At 39.2% G+C, this 20024-nt stretch overlaps 1 protein-coding gene across 2 annotated transcripts in view; it reads left to right on the top strand.

Moving 5' to 3' along the window:
- Window positions 1-1727: 1727 nt before the first annotated feature.
- The window catches only part of sorl1 (sortilin-related receptor, L(DLR class) A repeats containing), a 64602-nt gene continuing 46305 nt past the window's right edge, over window positions 1728-20024 (top strand). For both annotated transcript variants that reach the window (XM_066662677.1, XM_066662672.1), the window contains exons 1-5: window positions 1728-1973; window positions 10421-10537; window positions 14112-14240; window positions 15291-15452; window positions 15799-15866. In XM_066662677.1, coding sequence (XP_066518774.1) covers window positions 1737-1973; window positions 10421-10537; window positions 14112-14240; window positions 15291-15452; window positions 15799-15866 — 713 coding nt within the window. In that variant the 5' untranslated portion in view covers window positions 1728-1736. The remainder of the gene's footprint in view (window positions 1974-10420; window positions 10538-14111; window positions 14241-15290; window positions 15453-15798; window positions 15867-20024) is intronic.

Raw genomic sequence — 20024 nt, 5'->3', positions numbered from 1 at the left:
GCAGTTCCATGGCTCATAGAAGTCGTCTAAATTCATTCCATTATTTTCTATGGAAATTACACCTGAAATAACATGAATTCAAGTGATGAGAAGTGACTATGTCTATATAGGAGGTTTCTATGAACTTTGGAAATATAGTGTCCAAAACAGTTAAACAAGATGTAGGAACAAATGCTACAACGCTGGTATAAAGGATGACTTTAGGATACAGAAAGTTACTCTGCCTATCAATACAGCTGTGTCCCTGGCAATGGTTTTAAGGGAGTGTCCCTATTGTGAGTGTAATGGAGATTCTCTGTTGACTGTGTAATTTAATCAGATAGTAAACAATGGTGACACTAACACACAGTAAGGCTAGTTTCTATAAGCCAGAAATGTACCTGGGTATATCTCACTGCAAGAGCTCCAGGTATAAGTGTAAAGAGGAATCTTTGGAATGTGCTGTGGTCTTTATTATATCACTGTTGATATAAAAATTGGGTCATGGGTATTGTATTAAACTCCAGAGGGAATCTAATAGTAACTGTCCTGAAGAATAAATGGAACTGACATAAGCCAAATAACTTTAATAATTTAGTGGATCTGGGATGTCCTGCAGTGTGGTGTATACAAAGCAAAAAAAAACTTTAGAAGTGTGAATGTAATGGGATGAGCTAGAGAGAGAATGAACTAGAAATACAGTGTCAGAATGATCAGTCAGACATGTTAGGCAGAGAAATGCTGCAGAAAAGATCAGAACAAAAATCACAAAATAGAAAAAGAAAACAGAAAAATGTATAACAAAGTTACTTGTGAGTTTATCAATGCCGTAAATGTTATATATTTATATCCTAAAGTGAACAATACTTTACATACATAATGTTAAATGTTAAGGTGAACATCACACTGAACACTCTCTTTCCAAGTAAAATCTATCCTGTTAGTTTCACTTTACAAACAAATATAGTAATCCTTAAAATTATTTCTGTATGGTATTCGTGTGGTGTAATACAAGGACTTGCACACTGCTGTGACAGAAAAAAATAATCAAATGTAGTAGGCTACTGTTTGCTAAAACCTCATTCATTCTTTCACTTCGAATATTTTCACACCCACACACTGAGTGATTGTAAAAACAAGACTTTTATTAATCCTGAAGGAAACTGCAAAGATCCTGAAGGTAAACAAAAGCACACTATTACTGGCGCCAACACTGTCAGCAAAAAAAAAAAAGTTCATCGCATATGGTGCCTGTATACTTTCCTCCTGCTAAACATGAGTGAGAGAGTGATGAGACAGTGAAAGCTTGGGTGTAGGAGTAAGCTAACTTCGTATAAAAGGGATGCATTCATACATGAACTTATTGTATGGTTTGGTTCTTTTTAGCCCATTCCAGCTGTGGAAGCCGAACCAGATGTTAAAGGTGCAATGCCACAAACCTAAACCCTTGTGCAGCTGAACTCGAGGGAATACAAATGTCTATGTTATTTTTGCATCGACTCCATAAAACATCATAATTGAGCTTAAACGGTGTGTGAGCTGTAGTTAGTGAATATTGCGATGTGCGGCGGGGTTTGGACACTGCGGAAAGCTGTAAATACCAGAGGGTTGACCAGTAAACCCACAAGTGAACCCGACTTCGCTCAGTTCGGTGCTGGTCGGAAGGTTTCCGACTCTGGATCGCTGCCCATGCTGCAGTGTTTGTAGTTTCCGCGGGGGGCGCTGTTACTCACACAGAAACACAAACATATACAAACATGGCGCCAGGGCAGTGGTGCAGGATGCTGTGTGTGTTTCTCTCTGTGTGTTTGCTCTCAGGCTCTGTCTCAGCCTCCCTCCGTGTCCAGCTGGACCCTCTACCCCAGCTCCGCGGGTTCTCTACCGTGTTTGTCCCGGAGAGTGCGCTCCGGGGAGCAGAGTCCTCGCCGCACGAGAGGAGCCGTCGCAGCACGGGCAGCTCCGCGCTCAGCCCCGCGCTCCGGGTCTACGGACGGGTGAGTAGCCGAGCGGGCTTCTGTCTCATTCCTGTGCACTAACGACAGGGAAACGACTACATAAAACGTCTCCGTCGAACCAAAATTTACGGTCCACAGCCGGAGTTGACCCTCTGATAACGTCCACGGCGGTTGAGTGACCTGTTTGGGTCCAAGAACCGCTTTTCCCACGCCCCTTCACTAACAGTTATCAGTGGAGATCACTGGAATGGATAGTTCTAGGGTATTCGAGTGAAACAATCAGATTTAAACTCTCAAGTGTGGACGTTTTTATTGTGTCACCTACAGCAGACACAGGAGACGTTGAAGCGCCAGGTCTCAGTTCCTCAGTCTTGTTTTCTCCTTTAGCTGAACTACACAACATACCTATGCTTCCATTTACAGCCCTGCACTTCCATTTGAAATTTCGAATAGAACAGCTACCATCTTATTATTCCCTCTATAAACGTGGTATTAAGTAAAACATTGTGCACTATTTTAAAAAGGGTTCTCCAAGGGCTCCTTAGAAAAGGCAGTGGTTCTGTTCAGAAATTGCGTTTCAAACAGAAATATTTGCATGTTTAACTGGTTCAGTGTATTTATGGAGAACGTGATGGTTTTATGTAGCACCAAAAAGGATTCTGCTGTAAAAAGCCAGACATCATAACAATAGAAGAACCATTTACACATTCACCATCAGTCTGAAATAGCATTTTATTCATGAAAATAACCATTGCACAATGCACCTGGTTCAGTATAGTGTAAATGGTTCTAAATAGAGCCAATGCCTTCAGTAAATAACTCTCAGAGAACCATTTTTAATAGAGTCTAGCTCTCATGTTTCCTGTTTGTGCAAAGCTCCACTCCCAACAGTCTGTGTCCTAAAAACAAAGAATATTTTTATGTGGGTAACCATTTTGAAGAAATTAGGAATATCACTTAGCACACACCACAAAAATGTAAGGCTTTTTTGTTTTTCTTTTTTATTGCGTCATTTTGTTTGTGCATATTAGGACTTACAAGATTACTGTGTTGATTTTTGATAAGGCATGCGCAAGACTATCAAAAAATATCATTGTCTGCAGATATTTGCTTACAGAATTGTTATTGCCACTGGTCAGATTTTCAGATTGGATTGTTAGGCAATGCTTGCTCTCTGCCTTTAAACGCATTGCTTTTAAAACCCAACAAAAAAAAAGGTTATATTTTTTTGCTAATGGTCCTGCAATGAGATCTCATCCTTTTACCAAACATTTTGAGTGTTTATGTATTGCTGTCCTGTGTATGATGCTTTTTGAAAGGTGTCAGGTTTGTATTTTCTTCATAACAATGAAAAAAAAAAACATCCTGTTTTGTCATGTATGTTTCTGTGTTCACACAGCTTGGCTGTGGTTTTTTTCTGACTAGAGCACCTTGTACAACAGGTTAATAGATTTGAATCTTTTTGCAAGGCAGTGTAATAGCTAAGGTTGTAAGTAGGCTTGATGAGTCACTATGAACAGTGTGTGTGTGGACCTCAGAATTCTGTCAGTATTTCAGAAATAATATGTCTGACGAGAGCCTTTTTTATGTGACTGAACCTCTGATCCCCAGCTGTGGTCTCTGTAACTATGGCCATGATTGGTGAATACCTATAAGCTATGTCAGCATTGCTCTAATCAAAGCGTCCTTCATCATCAGCTGTTGATTTGAACATTTTGATTGATGATTAATTTGGGCAGAATTAATGTCCAAGAACATTAAATTGTCTACATTGCGTTGGGAGGATACACTGATTGGCTATAATATTAAAAACTCCATCAACACTGCAGTATCTGGTCCAATAAACAAATAATACCTGGTCTGTTGTCCAAACCATTAAAGAGCATGGTGAAAGTGGGGCAAACAAAGTATGCAGAACAGCATATGGATGACAACGTGTAGTTGTAAAATGACAAAATGCTCATAAATGGTAAGTGGAGCTGATTAAACTGTGGATAGTGATTGTAGAAATGAGGATGCATTTTTTGTTCTGTCTGATTGGTGTAAGCCAGTTGTTGTTTTGCACTGGGAGCTGTGTCTCATTGTGAAAGCTGCAGTCCAGTCCTTTCCTTCATCCACATCAATTAAAATAAAAAGGTGTGTGTGTGTGTGTGTGGTGGTGATGGGGGGGGCAACTTCTTATTCTTCTGAGAAAAGGAATGCCTTTGCCATTCATTTTAAATCAACCCTTAAGCCTTGCTTAAGCTGGGCAGGGCATTAGACCCTTCTCAATGCTTCATGTCTGCTAGCTACTGTAAGAGGTTGTTTTCTTCAGTCGTCATGTGATCAGATGGTCATATGATCACCATAAGGAAACTAATATGTTGGATTTAGCTAGGAATTAGCGCAAAGAGAAAACACTTTCATATAATGAATTGGTGGAGTTCTTTTAACAGTCTAACATGTTTTAACTGGTATTTGGAGCCTTTTGAAAAGAGACATGATGTCAGAGACAGTTTTATCATAATCATAGCCTTGGCAGATAAATGCTCAAAAATATTGGTATTGAACTGTTATTTCAAAATAAATATTAGCTATAATTTTGAGCATTTGTGCAGTCACTTTGTCACTGTGTTAAAATGTCTGCATTTTATTTGTTTTACTGCATTTGTAGCCCTACGTATACATTTCACTGTAATGCTAATACAGATGGGTATAATCCAAGTCTTATTTTGAAAAAGTTTTATTTGTCTGCTTCAGCATGGGGCTTGTCAATATGGCCAAAATGTATATCACAATATATTTCTATATTTCAATTTTGATTGATAAGGATAAAATTTTGGTATTGATATGAACAATTAAAAACCCACAGAAAAACTGCCAACGACAGACAAGTAATCCATCAAACCATCAAACATAAACCTCTTGTCAATAGTAATATTTTATACTAATTTTAAATTTTGTGCAACGTCACTGTAATGAACATCGATGGCAAATGCTGTAAATAATGTATATTGATTTATTGAAGATGTGCTTAAACCCATATCATTGTTATTGAAACATTTTATATGGTAAATACATATTGATATTGAATTATTATCCAGCCCAACCTGAAAAAAAAAAAAAATTAGCCATTGATATCGGCCAACAGTTCTGATAGGTGTGTCCCTATTAACAATGTCACATTTTCACCTAATAATTATAACTGTAGTACTACTGAGGTATTATACTGGTGGTGTATAGGAACAACAAAACAAAATGTCTTATTTATGCATATATTGATGTCTACATGTCTTGCATGAACACGACTGGAGAAGTGAAATATGGACTACGAGTAAATAGAGGAAATCATTTATGAAGTGTTGTTTGAGGCCTGAATGGAGGTCATGTCAGCTACTGCTCTCAAGAGCATTGCTGCCCTCAGATGTTCCAGTTTAGATTTCCTTCTTGTGTTCACCTTTCATCCCTTTTGGTATTTGGCTGTAGTGGACATCATCTTATGTACTAACATGAAAAGTCTATCTGTGAGGCCGAAAGCCCACTATTGTATGTTCCTAGAAAGTATGAATGGAGGATTAGGCCGGTTTCTGAAAGAGGGCAATGTTAATATGATGATAAAACCAGCAAGAGCTTTATGTAATTTGAGAGCACTGTGTTTTCTGAAGTGGTTGTGAGCTCAATGGGAGCATGGGGTAATTGGTGCATAATAGTACTGGCATTTAATATTGAACAAATTTTATGACAGAGCTGATATTGACATGGGAAGGTTTCACTTTACGGCCTATATGACGAGTTGCCAGTGGCTGCTCACTATGACTTGGACATTGTTTCAGCAGTCATTGGCATAAATATGTTGTCACAGTGCCAAGCCACAAGAGCAAGGTGAATACGTCAGCCTTTGAGTCTGAATGTTCCTGTGACGGTTTTGTGTTATTGCATTATGTCTGATGCTAAGTGACCACCAGACCAGTAATGTGTAGGTGTACCATTTGGTACTGTATGATTATTTCTGACAGTGGATTGCTGTTTGATGCTGTTGATTGAAAGTCAGGGTTCTTGCTTCAAAGTTAATTTCCAAAAGGAATGTCTTGGCTGAAGACAAGTGCTTTTAATTCAGGCACATTTCGTAAGGCCCATACCTGTATTATAAATCTCCTGCTGCAATCAAGCCAGTGTCTAATCCCATTTTGTAATTGCTTTTCATTTTTCTCATCTCTCTCCGTCTGTCCTTTTAGCTCTGGAAGAACTTCACGTTTATTAAGATTTCCGTTTCTCTGGAAACAGCTCGAGTCATAATTTCCATCAGTTTCTTTCAAAGTTGTTTTCATTAGATTCGGAATAGGTATTGATTTTGGATACATGATCGCTTCAAAGGGAGCTGCTCCTGAAGCCTCATGAATACTAATGTAAAAAGAACCTCTCTAAAGAACAAAATGTGTGATTCAGGACATGCAACATTTAACGACTAAAGAAAGGGCATTTATCATGTTTACCCAAAACATTAGGCAAGTTTAACTTGCATGCCTTTACTTGTGTTGAAGTCATTGTTTTTTTAGTTGGATTATTTTTCTTTTTAAGCTGAAGTGATTGAAAGTAGGTTTCTTCCAGGAACCAGAACATGACTCCTTTTTTGAGACAAATTAAAACTCATAAACTGAAGTGAAACTGAAATAAATTTGAATGGAGAACTGCATGATAATTCCGTGTACCATAATATAATCTAATTTGAGGACAGCTGTGAACTAGAGAGTGTTTTGCGTGTCTCATTGTTGTGCAATGTTTTTATACGAGCTGTAAATCCTTTGCAGAAAGCAGGGACTGCAGAGGGAGGGGAAAAAGCATAAAGATGGATAGTGCCAATAATAATCCAAAGTGGGTGTGAGGTGGTTTTTTAACATTTTTTTTTTTGAATTCATGCTGTGAACTGTGAGAGGAATCTGTCTGAACAGTCTGCTGGCTTATGCTCACTTGAGACGGGGCTGCATTTCCCCGCAGGTACTTGCCGTCAGCCTGAACAGGCCATGAGTCACCTCTAAAACAAAACCGTCTCGAGCCGTGGGTGCTTGTGGTGCATCTTTCAGACATTTTCTACCTGCTCCTATATCAATAAGAGCACTGACATTCTGTGACTGATTCACGGCAGTAATGCACAGCATGCTGCTGCCATTAACACGGAAATAGCTCCCCGGCGTCCAGGTTTTTAAATGTTTACCAATGCCTCTAAGTGATATTAAATGGGTAGTTTTTATTTATTTATGGAAAGGGAGAAGCTGTTTCTTGGTGGCACGCCAGTCATAAAAATCGGTAGATTGAATGCAAATTGAACTGCTAGTCCTGGCATCAGTGCTGCAGAGATGATGTCATTGTTTAAGTTCTCCGCCGGCAAAGTGCTTACAGCGGCGGCAGAGGCTGTGCTCACCCTGTCTCCGTCTCTCCATGTCTCTGCCTCCCTCTGTCTCTTTTACTCCCTCCCTCTTTGGCCTGCTGAATAATATATAGCAGCATGAAATATTGTAAACATTCATACACAGTGGCTTCTTCTTTCTAGCCCCCTATTCCTCCTATTTTCAATGGCTGGACATAGTGACAGCTACTGCAAGGTCAACTAGTCGTTTCTTTTTCATGGTGCATTAATGCCTGGCTTCATTTCAAAGGGCTTTCCAGAATGTCCACAAGAAAGCCAGAAATGACATGCGCGTTTAGCTCCTATAGTTTCTGGCTCTTCAGAATTGTGCATTTCTGCAGTGTTGTTGGATGATTACAAGGCTTGTGCACTACAATATTGAAGGCTGGGATCTTGCGTATGAGAGCAGCTTTTCTTTGGCAAAGTGCAACATGTCAGTGGGGCACGGAGAGTGAAGTAAGCAGTGATTTCCTCATTTCGGAGCACAAGTGCCCTTATTCAGAAGTGAGAATGTTCCAGCTTCTAGACCGTAGAACAAGGATACACTGAAAGCCAGCTGCTGTTCACTTATGGTAATTAATGCTCTTGTATAATGACATGTGAATGGTCTGAATAGATGAGTGGTCTTGAGTCTTGGAAAGCATGCATTTTCATCATAGAGAAGAGAGGGCTCCTAATTAATTATTGATCACAATGAACAGAATTTGACTTTCATAGAATACTACAAATAAAATTTCATGATTAATATTTGATGAGTTAAAGAGTGTTTTGGGCTTCTTATACTTTTTCTCCTAATGGGCATTAGGCCAGTGGAGTTTACATCAAAATGCTGGTATACACTCTATGTTTCAGAATTTACAGACAACTTCTATAGTTGGTGAATTCAGCTTCTTATAGATGTACCCCTTGTAGACACAATACCGGATGCACATATTGTTTATTCTCCGCAGAAAAAGATTAACATGAGTGTTCTATTACAAGTGTGGATTAGAAGGATGTATATCCCCCTAGTATTGAGCTGTGGAACATTGGAACTGATTTCTCTGGAGTGACGGATCACCATTCAATACCCTTGGGATTGTTTGGAGGGGTGTTTGTGATCTAGAACTTCAGCCTTCAACTTCTGTACATGACCTCACTAATGTCCACATGACTGAATGCCTTGAGAACCTTTCAGGTACATTCAAGCCCCTAACCTCAACTTTCCAAAACAAATATTAATGTCCTTGACTTAAAAGAGATGTTGAATCAGATGTGCAAAAACGTTTGGCTATATAGGATACTTCATGTGTCCATGATACATACCTATAACCATGAAGCATTTGAACCATGTCAGACCTCTAAATCTCTTTATAATTACTTTAATGTGTGGATAGAACTTTTGTAAAAAGAGACATTAGGCTTAATGCCTTATACCAAGACTTCATTTGAGCAACTGGCTAGAGCTTTTGGTCTTAATGGCCCCATAACTCTGAGTGGAGCTGTGTCAGTGGAGTTGTTCTGCAACGCTGCTCGTGCATTGCAGGCGCTCAGGCTTAAAAGCCTTGGAGATTTACTGCAGAGTCATGGCCCATTCAAATATGCCTCTGGTTTTAGAAGTGAGTTGAAGTGAGAGAGAATGAACATGTGATTGGAGTTTATTTGGCCAATCTCAAAGATCTGGTGACCTGTTTGGATCATAATAGATGACATTAAATGCCTGCAAACCCTTAGGGAAACCTTCCGTGTGCTTCATTATTAAATTGTATTTGCCTCTGGTTTGAGGCAGCAGAATATTTTAGGTGTTGAATACATAATTTCAAATAAGTATTTAAATAATCCTTTTTAAAAACTTTTTAAAATTTCTAAAAAAAATCTCTTACTGATCTCTCTGACACATGTTTACAATAGTGCATTAATGAATTCTGTTTCAACTCTCTGCAACCCTTTGTTACTAATATCATTGAAGGCAACGGTATTTCTTTTTAGCTGTAATAATTTCGGTAGGGAGTTAAAAAAAAAAAAAAACAGCTTTAACTCCACAAAGGGAAAAGCTGCTGGTTTGTAATATTTCGCTTTACCACACGGAAGACGTATCAGGAGAGCGCTCATCTGAAAAGTCCACAGTCCCCTCAGAATTCTGAATTAAAGATGAGAGAAGCTGCTCAGCACGGAGCGCTGAGTGCAAGAAGAGGGAATGAAAAGCTGACACACTTTTCTCTCACTCCCGCTCGCTCTGCTTTAGCTAGTGCTGGGTTCTGTCTCTCTTTTCTTGGTACAGGGTGATTTTTGGTTGTGTAATATCTTAATACATAAGGTCAGGCTGCAAAGCAGGTGATGGGGCTAATATATCACTTGCGGATATGCAACAGGAGCAAATAGAGCAGGTGTTGGGGATGAATGCCCAGAGAGCCGTTTTACCTTTAACGTTTGTAATGGTGCAGTTTAGCTATGCTGAGCAGAGGAGGATCCAGTGGAAAGGACCTTAAGAGCTTGGCTCTATGTAACTTGAGACCTGAGTGTGTTGACATTAAGCTTGCGGTCACACAGTTATGCTGACCACAACTCATTAAGTAATTTGTGCCGTTAATTTAAAGGGTCTGTGTCACGGAAGATTTTTTCCTTGCCTTTTTGAAATAAAATAGATTGATGTGGTGAGTAAACACTCTTAAATTTCCAAAACATGCTTTTCCCTTTCCAGTCCACTCTGCTCAGTCCATGTGTGAATGCCATACTGCGAAATATCCTGCTTTGTATTTATAGCCTTTGTACTGTCAAGGAAACCAATATATTTGCATATCAGCCTATTTAGTACATATGTCGCATTCATGGGGAAGATCGCACAGAGTATTTAAACCTGACCTGCTTATTTACATATATCTTATAGACCGTAACATACGGTTTGTTTATGTTTAAAAACTGTAAATATTAGTTGCCCTATAAGGTGTTGGATTCATTAACCCATGCCTGTGTGATAAGTGGATCTCTATTGGGTGAAAATAAAATGCATGGAAAATGTAGGAAATGAGCCCTTTTAAATGAGCTTATGGCACATTGTTTGATTGTGACCTTCATTCCTATTTACAGCACTTTCAAGTGACATTTGTTGTTTTTCAATTTACAGGCCAACTTGAATGATTCCCATAACCAGATGGTGGTCCACTGGGCTGGAGAGAAGAGCAATGTCATTGTAGCTTTGGCCAGAGACAGCGTTGGAGCCACAGACCCCAAGAGCAGCTCGGTGAGCGCACAATTTAGTTAAAAGCCGACATGTCACCGTGTTCTCTTACCACATCCTATTTACTCTGACTGACGTGCCTGACATTTCCTGTCACTGCTCCCCAGAGTACAGTGATTCTCTCACGTCTGCAGTTCTAGTTCTCTGGTTAACAAAATGACATGAAATTTCATTAATTATGAATGACTTTGGAAGGGCGATAGAACTGCAGCATATGGTTTGAATTCAAATGGCAGGGTTTGGGTTTGTCTCTGTTACTGTAGATACCTTGCTTTGTCTACTTGGTGAATTTAGAGTGTAGCATGTCTAGGTGTAGGCAGTGTCTAGCCAGCCTGTCTAGATGTAGACAGTATGACAGTGTGTATCATTATCCTGATAAACTACATTGCAGCATGCTTCACTGAGCAAATAAAAAATAATATGATTATTTATAGGACACTGAACAGCTACAAGTTTAAAAAAATTCAGTAAAGAATCATTGTAGAAACTTTAGAAATGCTGATATATATTCAAATTTCAGAAAACTACTTTTACAATATCTTTTTTTAGTATTATAATAAATTTTTTAGTATAGTTCAAGAACATATACACAATGTAATCATTCATTTATTCATTGTCTGCAACCCCTTAGCCAGTTTAGGGTCGCTGTGTGTCCTGAGTCTACCCGGAATCACTGGGCGCAAGGTGGGAACACACCCTGGAGGGTGCACCAGTCCTTTACAGGGCGACACACACTTACACATTCACTCACACCTATGGACAATTTTGAGTCGCCTATCCGCCTACCAACGTGTGTTTTTGGACAGTGGGAGGATACCGGTGCACCTGTAGGAATCCCACATGGACATTGGGAGGACCTAAATCCTCACAGACAGTCACCCAGAGCAGGGCTCGAACACACAACCACAGAACCCTGGACTTGTGTGACAACGACATTACCTGCAGCGCCACTCTGCTGCCCACTATATAATTTTGTGCTAAATAGTTCATACTATTAACTCAATAAATCTCAAGGGTGGCAAGGTGGTGCAACAAATAAAGTCACTCTCATAAATCTCCAGGGTTCTGGGGTTGCAGATTCAATCCCTGCGTCAGGTCACTCTTTGTCTGTCTGGGTTTGGCATGTTTTCCCTGTCTCTGTACGAGTTTCTTCCGGGTGTCAGGTTTCCACTGTCTAAAAACATGCATTGGAAGGTGGTTTGGCTGTTGTATCCACTGGTGTGAGTATATGAGCTGCTGTGTGAGTGTATGATACCCTTTAATGGATAGGCACCCCGTCTGGGGTGCGTTCCAGGTGAAGCTCCGGACCCACCATGACCCTGAACAGGATAAAGTACATAAATCTTTAAATTAGTAATGGGCAAATTAGCCCTTATTTAACAAGGTTATATGAACTATATATATATATATATATATATATATATATATATATATATATATATATATATATATATATATATATATATATATATATATATATTCTGCTTAAGAAAGTTAATTATTAGGTATTCCACACTGCAGCCAAGAACCGTTGGAGGAGGGCCATGAGCTCATCAGGAGAACATGTTAAACATTAAAAGTCATATTGCGAGTTTCTGAAAACCTTTGTTTTTGCTGTTGTTAAAATCTTCCCCCAACTGAAATTTGTCCCAAGAGTAGTTCTCAAGCACTTCTAGTTGGGCCTCCCATCTCACTGCAGAAATTTGTCATCTTCCTGTAAGATAAGAATCACAGCACTTCAGTAACCAAGTGTAGATGCCTCATGCTCATGGTGTCCTTCTGCTTTTTCAGTCTCTCAGATTAAAAAAGCACCATCTGTTCCTCACAGCTTTGTGCATGACTCTTCCTTTGATTATATCACTCTCAATCCCGGCAGTACAACCAGCCGCTTAGGTTCACCTCTCCAAAAGCACCATGTGCTGTTAAACCCTATTTTCCAGCTGGCCCAAAAGACACATCCTGTCCTAGTGTTAATGCTTTTACATGGTAGCAGACCCCTGCGAAACTGACAAAGGCATTAAATGATCAAGGATTTTGTTTTTGGAATAGATTCATGGATGCTGATATGTTGACTTGTAAATTGGGACATGACCGTGTGTCATGCAAGGTATTCAAAATATACAAGAGTCATGTTTCAGTTATAATTGCCAAAAGCTCAGCCTTGATGAAGTGTCCTCTTTATTACAAGTTTTGAGGTCATCAGAAACCAGAACGAGTCTGATAGAGAAGCTTGATTTGTATCAGGGTAATATTTAAACCAAATAAGCATTTGAATTAAAGAGAAAATGATTTTTTGTTGGGAGGAGTTTGTGGTTGGTTTCCAGTCAGCAGATTGTGTCAGAATTTTCAGGATTTTTGGAGATCAGGAACTAATACTGTTAGAGAGGAAAGATCTGTTTATTAGCACTGCTATTGTGTCTCAGCATAAAAGCAGAGCATGAAAGATGAAAATGTCGAACACAATGGATACAAACTAACTCTCAAAAAGTAACATGATTTCATTTTTTTAAAGTTGTTTCATGACAACATTGGTGTCACATAAGTACATGTGCTTGAATACAGGTTTCTTAATTAGGACATGGTCTGCAACAACATGCATAGTTTGTCTTTTTTTTTTTTTTTTGGGCCTAAATATGGTGAACATGCATTAATCTTCTTTGTTTTCTGTAGTTATGCTGTCTTGACAAATATAGATGTTGATGCTTGACACAATACTAATACTGTTAATCACAGTAATGCAGATACTCCCCTTTAATTTGGAATTGTTTGATATGTATGTGCAGAGTTGTCTAAAGTGGTGTTCACTTATTATGTTTATAAGCATATTTGGACATGTAATGTATGCAGTATAATGGGTCAGTTTACTTTGGAATATTGTGAGTTGGAAGGCATTTTAGGGATTATGTAAATTTGACATAAATTTTGCAGAGCACTGATTGGCCAGAGAGATTTGTCAAACACAATGAAATGCAGACATCAGTCTAGCAGTTTGTAAAATCTCCACACTACAGTAAGGATCCTGTAATATTTGATAATGGACACAAAATATGATAATATTTTGTTTATATCCGACCCACAATGACAGTTCTTAAAATAATGCCATGGCCTTTTGAAGCTGCCCAAACTCTCCTAGGATTTGTGGACGATGAAATACTACAGCGAGAGCTGGATGGAGCAATAAGGAACTCTCAAAAACTACAGTGATCTGTCTGAACTGGTGCGCAGAGCTATGTTCAGTCCCAAAACACACAAAAAAAACAGACGAATACACAACAAGTAAACATACTTAAAATTAAGCTCTTAATGTTACCCTCACTGTTGTTTTGGTTTCCAAAGCTTGCGGTTCCCATTAGAAATGGTGTTTTAATTACCTGATTCAAGCTTTTCCGCTAATGGAAAATCAACCAGGGACCATTGACCAAAAAATGAGTAGAGCTGAGTAGAGTAGGTACCATGCAGTGTAAAAGCACCATAGACTACTACTGTAGCTACAGAAAAACAGAGTAAAGAAGCTGAATTAGATAAACAACATAATAATATGCCTGTAGTTTAAAGCTCTGTTACATGTCTTCAACAGATCTATGTGTCCTATGACTATGGAACCACCTTCACACATATATCTGAGAAGTTTAAGTTGTCTGGTGAGAAAGAGAGCAAGAAGCAGGTGATCTCCCAGTTCTACCACAGTCCTGCTGATAACAAACGGGTGAGTATCACTATCTTCTTCTCCTTGAAACCTTGTGTGGAGCATAAGTGTCAAGAGATGTTTGCCAAGGTCACGGTGTCTTGGACACGTCTGCCGCAGTGGTCTGACCATAATTCCCATGGTAAAATATCTCTTAAGCTCTGCCTCCCTCACAAGGCCCTGTGCAGCAGGGTGAGTAATAGCACAGAGCTGTCGCCCTTGGCACCCAGTATAATTGCCTGCTCCAGGGAGGAGCTGCCAGATGCAGAGGCTCATGGGAGTTGTAGTTCTGCTCTCAGGGAACACTGCAATACTGCATTGTGGCTCTTCGGGTTTAGAGAATAATGCAATGCTGCTGAGGACCAGCCTGCATCAGGAATTCAGTGTGCAGCAATGACACAACAGCATCATAACTATGATTTGGGACATAAACCGCTCTAATAAATCAGCAGAGAGCTTATCTTTGCATGAATTATTTGCCCGATATAAGAAAAGCTGACATATTAGTTCTGTACAGAAATACTGAACATCCAGTGTTATTGCAAAATTAAGATAGATATCTCACTTATACACAGACCTGACCTCTCACGAGTATTAGAGTCTCTCTCTCTTTCTCTCTCTCTGTTTCTGTTCCTCCCTTATGTATATTTCATTTTCCAATCTGCAGAATCCTCATCAAGTGTGGTGTTTCATAGCTTTCTCCTCTGTGGAGTCTTTATTCTGGAGTGGGAGCTGTCCTGCTTCCAAATCCAGGCCATTAAGAGGATAGAGGTTATGGGGAAGGCACATGGATAAAGAATGAAATGGAATACACAGACAGAGAATTACAAATGCATAATTGCATAATAAGAGTGGCTATTTATTTTCCTCTAATATAGCTTAAGGAGGTTTTTTTGTTTAATGTAGTTAGAGCTTTTGATGTTTCTCAGGATTCTTTTTTTACAGAAGTTGGCTTGGGGGGGATTCATCAGGAATGTACTGAAATAAGAACTTGAATTTAATTTATTTAGTTATACTTTGTTCATGTAAAAATTTTATTTTATTCCTATACTTTCATGTTTTCTTTTGAAGTACCTTTTTGCGGACACCACAAACAGCTACCTGTGGAACACCTTTGACTTCTGCAAGAACGTCCAGGGCTTCTCTATTCCTTTCAAGCCCACAGATCTGCTACTGCACAGCAAGAGGCCCAATCTGGTCCTGGGCTATGACAGTTCACATCCTAATAAGCAGGTTTGTAAAAGACATGGTCTCAGAGGTGTTGCATCAGTGTTGTAGAGTGTGACTGGTGACACCTAGACACTAGAAAATGAACAAGAATTCGAGTGAGTCTTCTTGGGCAATAGCTGCTGCTGCTTCCAATTAAGAAGCAGGATCCTTTCATCTTAGTGTTCTGACTCTGTAGTGACTGTGGCCTTTTAAATTTTGCATTAAAGGCACTTTGTGAGATATTGGGCTATCAGCAGTTATTCAAACATGCGCGGCTGATTCATCAGTGTACAAACTTATTTCTGAGAGGTGTTTACTCTGTTTAATCCCAGTTTCTCATTCTCACATCAGCTTTTTTTTCCTTTGGCAGCTCTGGAAATCTGACGACTTTGGTGAGACCTGGGTGCTGATTCAAGAACATGTCAAGTCCTACTTCTGGTAAGATCAATAGCCCGAATCAAGTACTTCTAAGGAATGAATGTTGACGCATAACACCCAGTGAACATTCAGATCTTCTAAGACTATGTCCATCAAACAGTTGTCTCTGAAGACAGTGAAAGAGTGAATGTAGATGCACAGTGCTATGCAGAAATCAGAGAATACTGCTCGTTTATTTAATTTCAAGACATAAGATAATCCACTGGAATCCACAATGAAGGTTGAGGACCCCTGACCAACCATAAAAGACATAGTAGGACATCTAAACTGTCATCACTAGATAAACAGCACCCAAAGCTTTCATTAATACAGCTATAGGGCTGACCCTATGGGTTGAGGTCAAGAAGCCATTACTGACAAAAGCAAAAAGACTAAAAGGATAAAAGCAAAGCAAAATTACAAACAAAGACATTACTGGAAATAGTCATATTTCTTTGGAATAGAACAGAAGTAAAACTCCTGAAAAAGACTGGAAACAGTAATAAAGCTAAGTATTAGACACATTAAACACAACTATTTATAAATGTGATATTTATTTTTCATGGCTTCTGTTATTTTCTGGTAAGTATGTCTATTTCTGTTTATTCCCTGATGGCAATGAAAACATGAACTTAATAGCTGATCTGTGATTTTTTTTGCACAGTACTCGGTGTGATTATTCACAGCTCTATATTTTTCGATTTCATTCTTTGTGTTGTAATATTTCGTACTATTGTATATGTCAGTGGGTTTGTGTTAAAGCTAAACTATATATTGCTTTGCTCTGCTAGCCCTAAATGATCAGTTTTGAGTAGGAATATAAACAGTTGTCTCTGCACACTAGGCTTTTGAATTCTTTTTTATAATTTTAAGGGCCTATGTTTGTGTCTTTGCTCACTTGTTCTGAAGATAAGCAGGAAATTCCTCTTTTATAGCCTAGCTACCACTCCAAATGTGCGTGTGGTTTGTTTGTTTGTTTATTTATTTATTTATTTATATGCCAATATTTATTTATTTATTTTATTTTTATTATTTTTATGCCAAGTGTTGAGTATATTTGACTGAAATATCAGAGTGGTTTATAGAGAAAGTAGGACTCATTTCTGAGCAAAACTCTTCTGTTTGAGGAAAAAGACAGGGCTTATTTCCAGGCTTTTTTTGGACAGTACTTCTGCTAGTGTCGCAAGAGCCTGTCAGAAATATTTAGGTGGAGTGCAGAAAAATGTAGCTCTGGGGTGCAGAGTTTCTGACAGCAATACACCACACCGTATTATTTTGACCTGATTATCGTAGGTGAAAAATTAATAAGGCTCATTTATCCAGATCTTGTTTGCAACTGTTTGAGTGAGTGAGATCTCAGATCAAAATCTCCTGGCTGTTTTTAACCATCTGTTGTTGGTGCCAGATTGTTAGCTCTCTCGCAGAACCAGCCAGTGCTGCTTTGCTTTATGAGCATGGCCACAGCACTTTTGTATTCATTTGGCATGTAACGTTTGGCTGGTACTGATAACATTGTAGAAAGCCCAAAGGTAGTCAGACATTTCAAATAATAAGGATGGGTTGTATTCATAAATGCTGTTGTTTGTATCTTAGTAGCGTTGCATGCGGCCGCAGCAGAGCAATGCAGAGCTGCTCCGTTTAGTGTGGAATGAAAAATGTTTTATGAAGCCTAAGTGCCAAATTAGCCAAGTTGTCTCTCTGTAGTTTCAGTTTTGCTTCAGGCAAGAATTATTTTCGTACATAACTGTTTTTATACTCTCTCTTGTGTTGTTGGCACTGCTCCAAACCTGTCAGCCCTGTAAGTTCAGTTCCTATTTGCATTTTGCCTATATTTTATAGTTTTCAAGTTTGGATTTCAGTTTAATACAGGCATAGTTCTGGCACTCATGAGTTGATGCATTCTTAAATTGTGCCATGAAACATATACCTTTTTTGTAAACTGCATTGTACGTTTTAGATTTTACAGCCCTTAGAAGGGTGTGAAGCTGTCAGTGACAATTTCTGGGTTGAGGTAAATAGACACCCATCACTATAATATTTTTATTGTTCTGTCAGGGAACTACCACTTCATGTTGGTTAGAACCAACTGTCCTGAACCAAGATATTTGCTGTTTTGTTTATTAATTGCTTACCTATGTTTATGAAAATTGTTTGAAAATTGTTTATTGAAAACTAAATTGCAGTTCAGTCACTTACTAAAAGGTAGTATGCACCTACCCATTCTCATGTTCTCAAGCATCCTATTCTGTTCATATACAGTTATGTAAGACAAGCAGAGAGTCCATTATATAAAAAAAGAATTATAGAGAAAATACACCAATGAAAAATCCATATAGAACATCTAGAACACTGCATGTAAGTAAATAAGGTTTTGTGGTGTTACTGAATTTATTGTTTTCTCTTCCAAGTGCCCACATAAATGTTTGATGTGGTTGAGGTCAGATAATTATAGGGGAAAGCCCATTGTTTGTGGACAAGGATTCATACACGGAGATACAGAATGAGAAATAGGACATGCAAAGAGTGATGGCTATCATGGACTTTTCTGTCTGTGCGTGTCTGTGTGTGTGTGTGTGTGTCAAGCATAGCAGTGCAACCTCAGTGCCATTTGCCAAACCAAAAATATCTCACTGACAACTTTTTGTGGTCAGAAACTGAACACTGATGGAGGGCTAGAGGTTCACAAACTGCAGCAATAGATGAGCTGTATTCTTTCAGGCAAAACCACATGCCACCATTTAAATATAATGTCAAATGGAACACCGCCTTTTGTAGTACTTTAATTAATATAATAATTACAGTATGTGTTTTACAGTAAGCTCTTAGTCAAAGCCTAGTCTCAGCCACAAGCGCTCTGCACAAATGTCAATGTAGACTCTGATATTTTCAGTGTGTTAAGTTGCTGTTCTGATTGGCTCCTACACGTCATGTCAAAATAGCAGACTTCTTCGGTTCTTTTGCATGTCAGTTAAATTCAGTTTCCTGCAGTTGTAGGCGGTGGAGGGGTGAAAGGTACCAGACTCTCCTTAGAGACTATTCAAGGCACTACTGTAGCCATGGGTTGAAGCTACAAGGTGAGGTTTCAGATAGAGAAGAGCATAGCATATTTATCTGGCATAGTTCATACTCATGGACAGTTTGATTAGCTTTGCAAACATTCATTCATTCATTATCTGTAACCACTTATCAGGTTCAGGGTCGCGGTGGGTCCAGTGCCTACCTGGAATCATTGGGTGCAAGGCAGGAACACTCTCACAGGGGGCGCCGGTCATTCACAGGGCAACACACACATTCACTCACACATTCACATCTACGGTGTGAATGTGTGTTTTTGAGCCGTGGGAGGAAACCGGGGCACCCGGAGGAAACACACACAGACACGGGGAGAACACCCCAAACTCCTCACAGACAGTCATCCAGAGTGGGACTTAAACCCACAACCTCCAGGTCCCTGGAGCTGTGTGACTGCTACACTGTGCTGCCCGTTTGCAAACAAACAATTTAAAAAATATTTTGTATTTGCGCTTCTCTCAGTTCCTCACTTTTGAGTCATGCTGTCTAGGTTACAGATCAAAAAACATTTCACTGCTGAGCTGTGGCCCTGTTTTGACAGGAGGGTGGAATCTAGTCAGCCATTGGCTGCTGGAGATAACCCCGCCCACAGAGTACATTCAACACATCCTGCTATGTCAGCAGAAACCTGCCTCTCTCTCTCTCTCTCTCTCTCTCTCTGTCTCTCTCTCTCTCTCTCTCTCACACACTCACACACACACAGATGGAGAGAGAATACCAAACAATTAAGGCAGTAGTACAGTTAAAACTTGGCATGTAAGAACCTGAAATATTAACTTGTATGAGTGGATCTGAATGAATTAATGTAAAGTACAAGATGTCGAGAAAATGCAGATCTGAGAAAAGGAACTGAATGCACCTCCAAGATTACCTGCTTAACTCACATATTTTCTTTTTATGTTCTCACATAACTTTATGCTTAGAAGCTGATGTATGCCTTCGATTTGCAGTTCACAAAAGTCGTCTTCTGTTTTTGAACCTACCCACAGCAGTTTTTGTCCTCATTTGACTCTAAATGATAAACACCCAACAATGGGGGAAGCTGATGTTTGTTTGTATGTGCTGCAGTGTTTGCCCAGCATTGGGCTGCTCAATTAGTGAGCGGTG

This window comes from Hoplias malabaricus, chromosome 1 (assembly GCF_029633855.1).
Source record: "Hoplias malabaricus isolate fHopMal1 chromosome 1, fHopMal1.hap1, whole genome shotgun sequence".
NCBI lineage: Eukaryota > Metazoa > Chordata > Actinopteri > Characiformes > Erythrinidae > Hoplias > Hoplias malabaricus.
The sequence above is the reverse complement of the archived record's forward strand: the minus strand, read 5'-3'. Positions and strand labels throughout refer to the sequence as shown.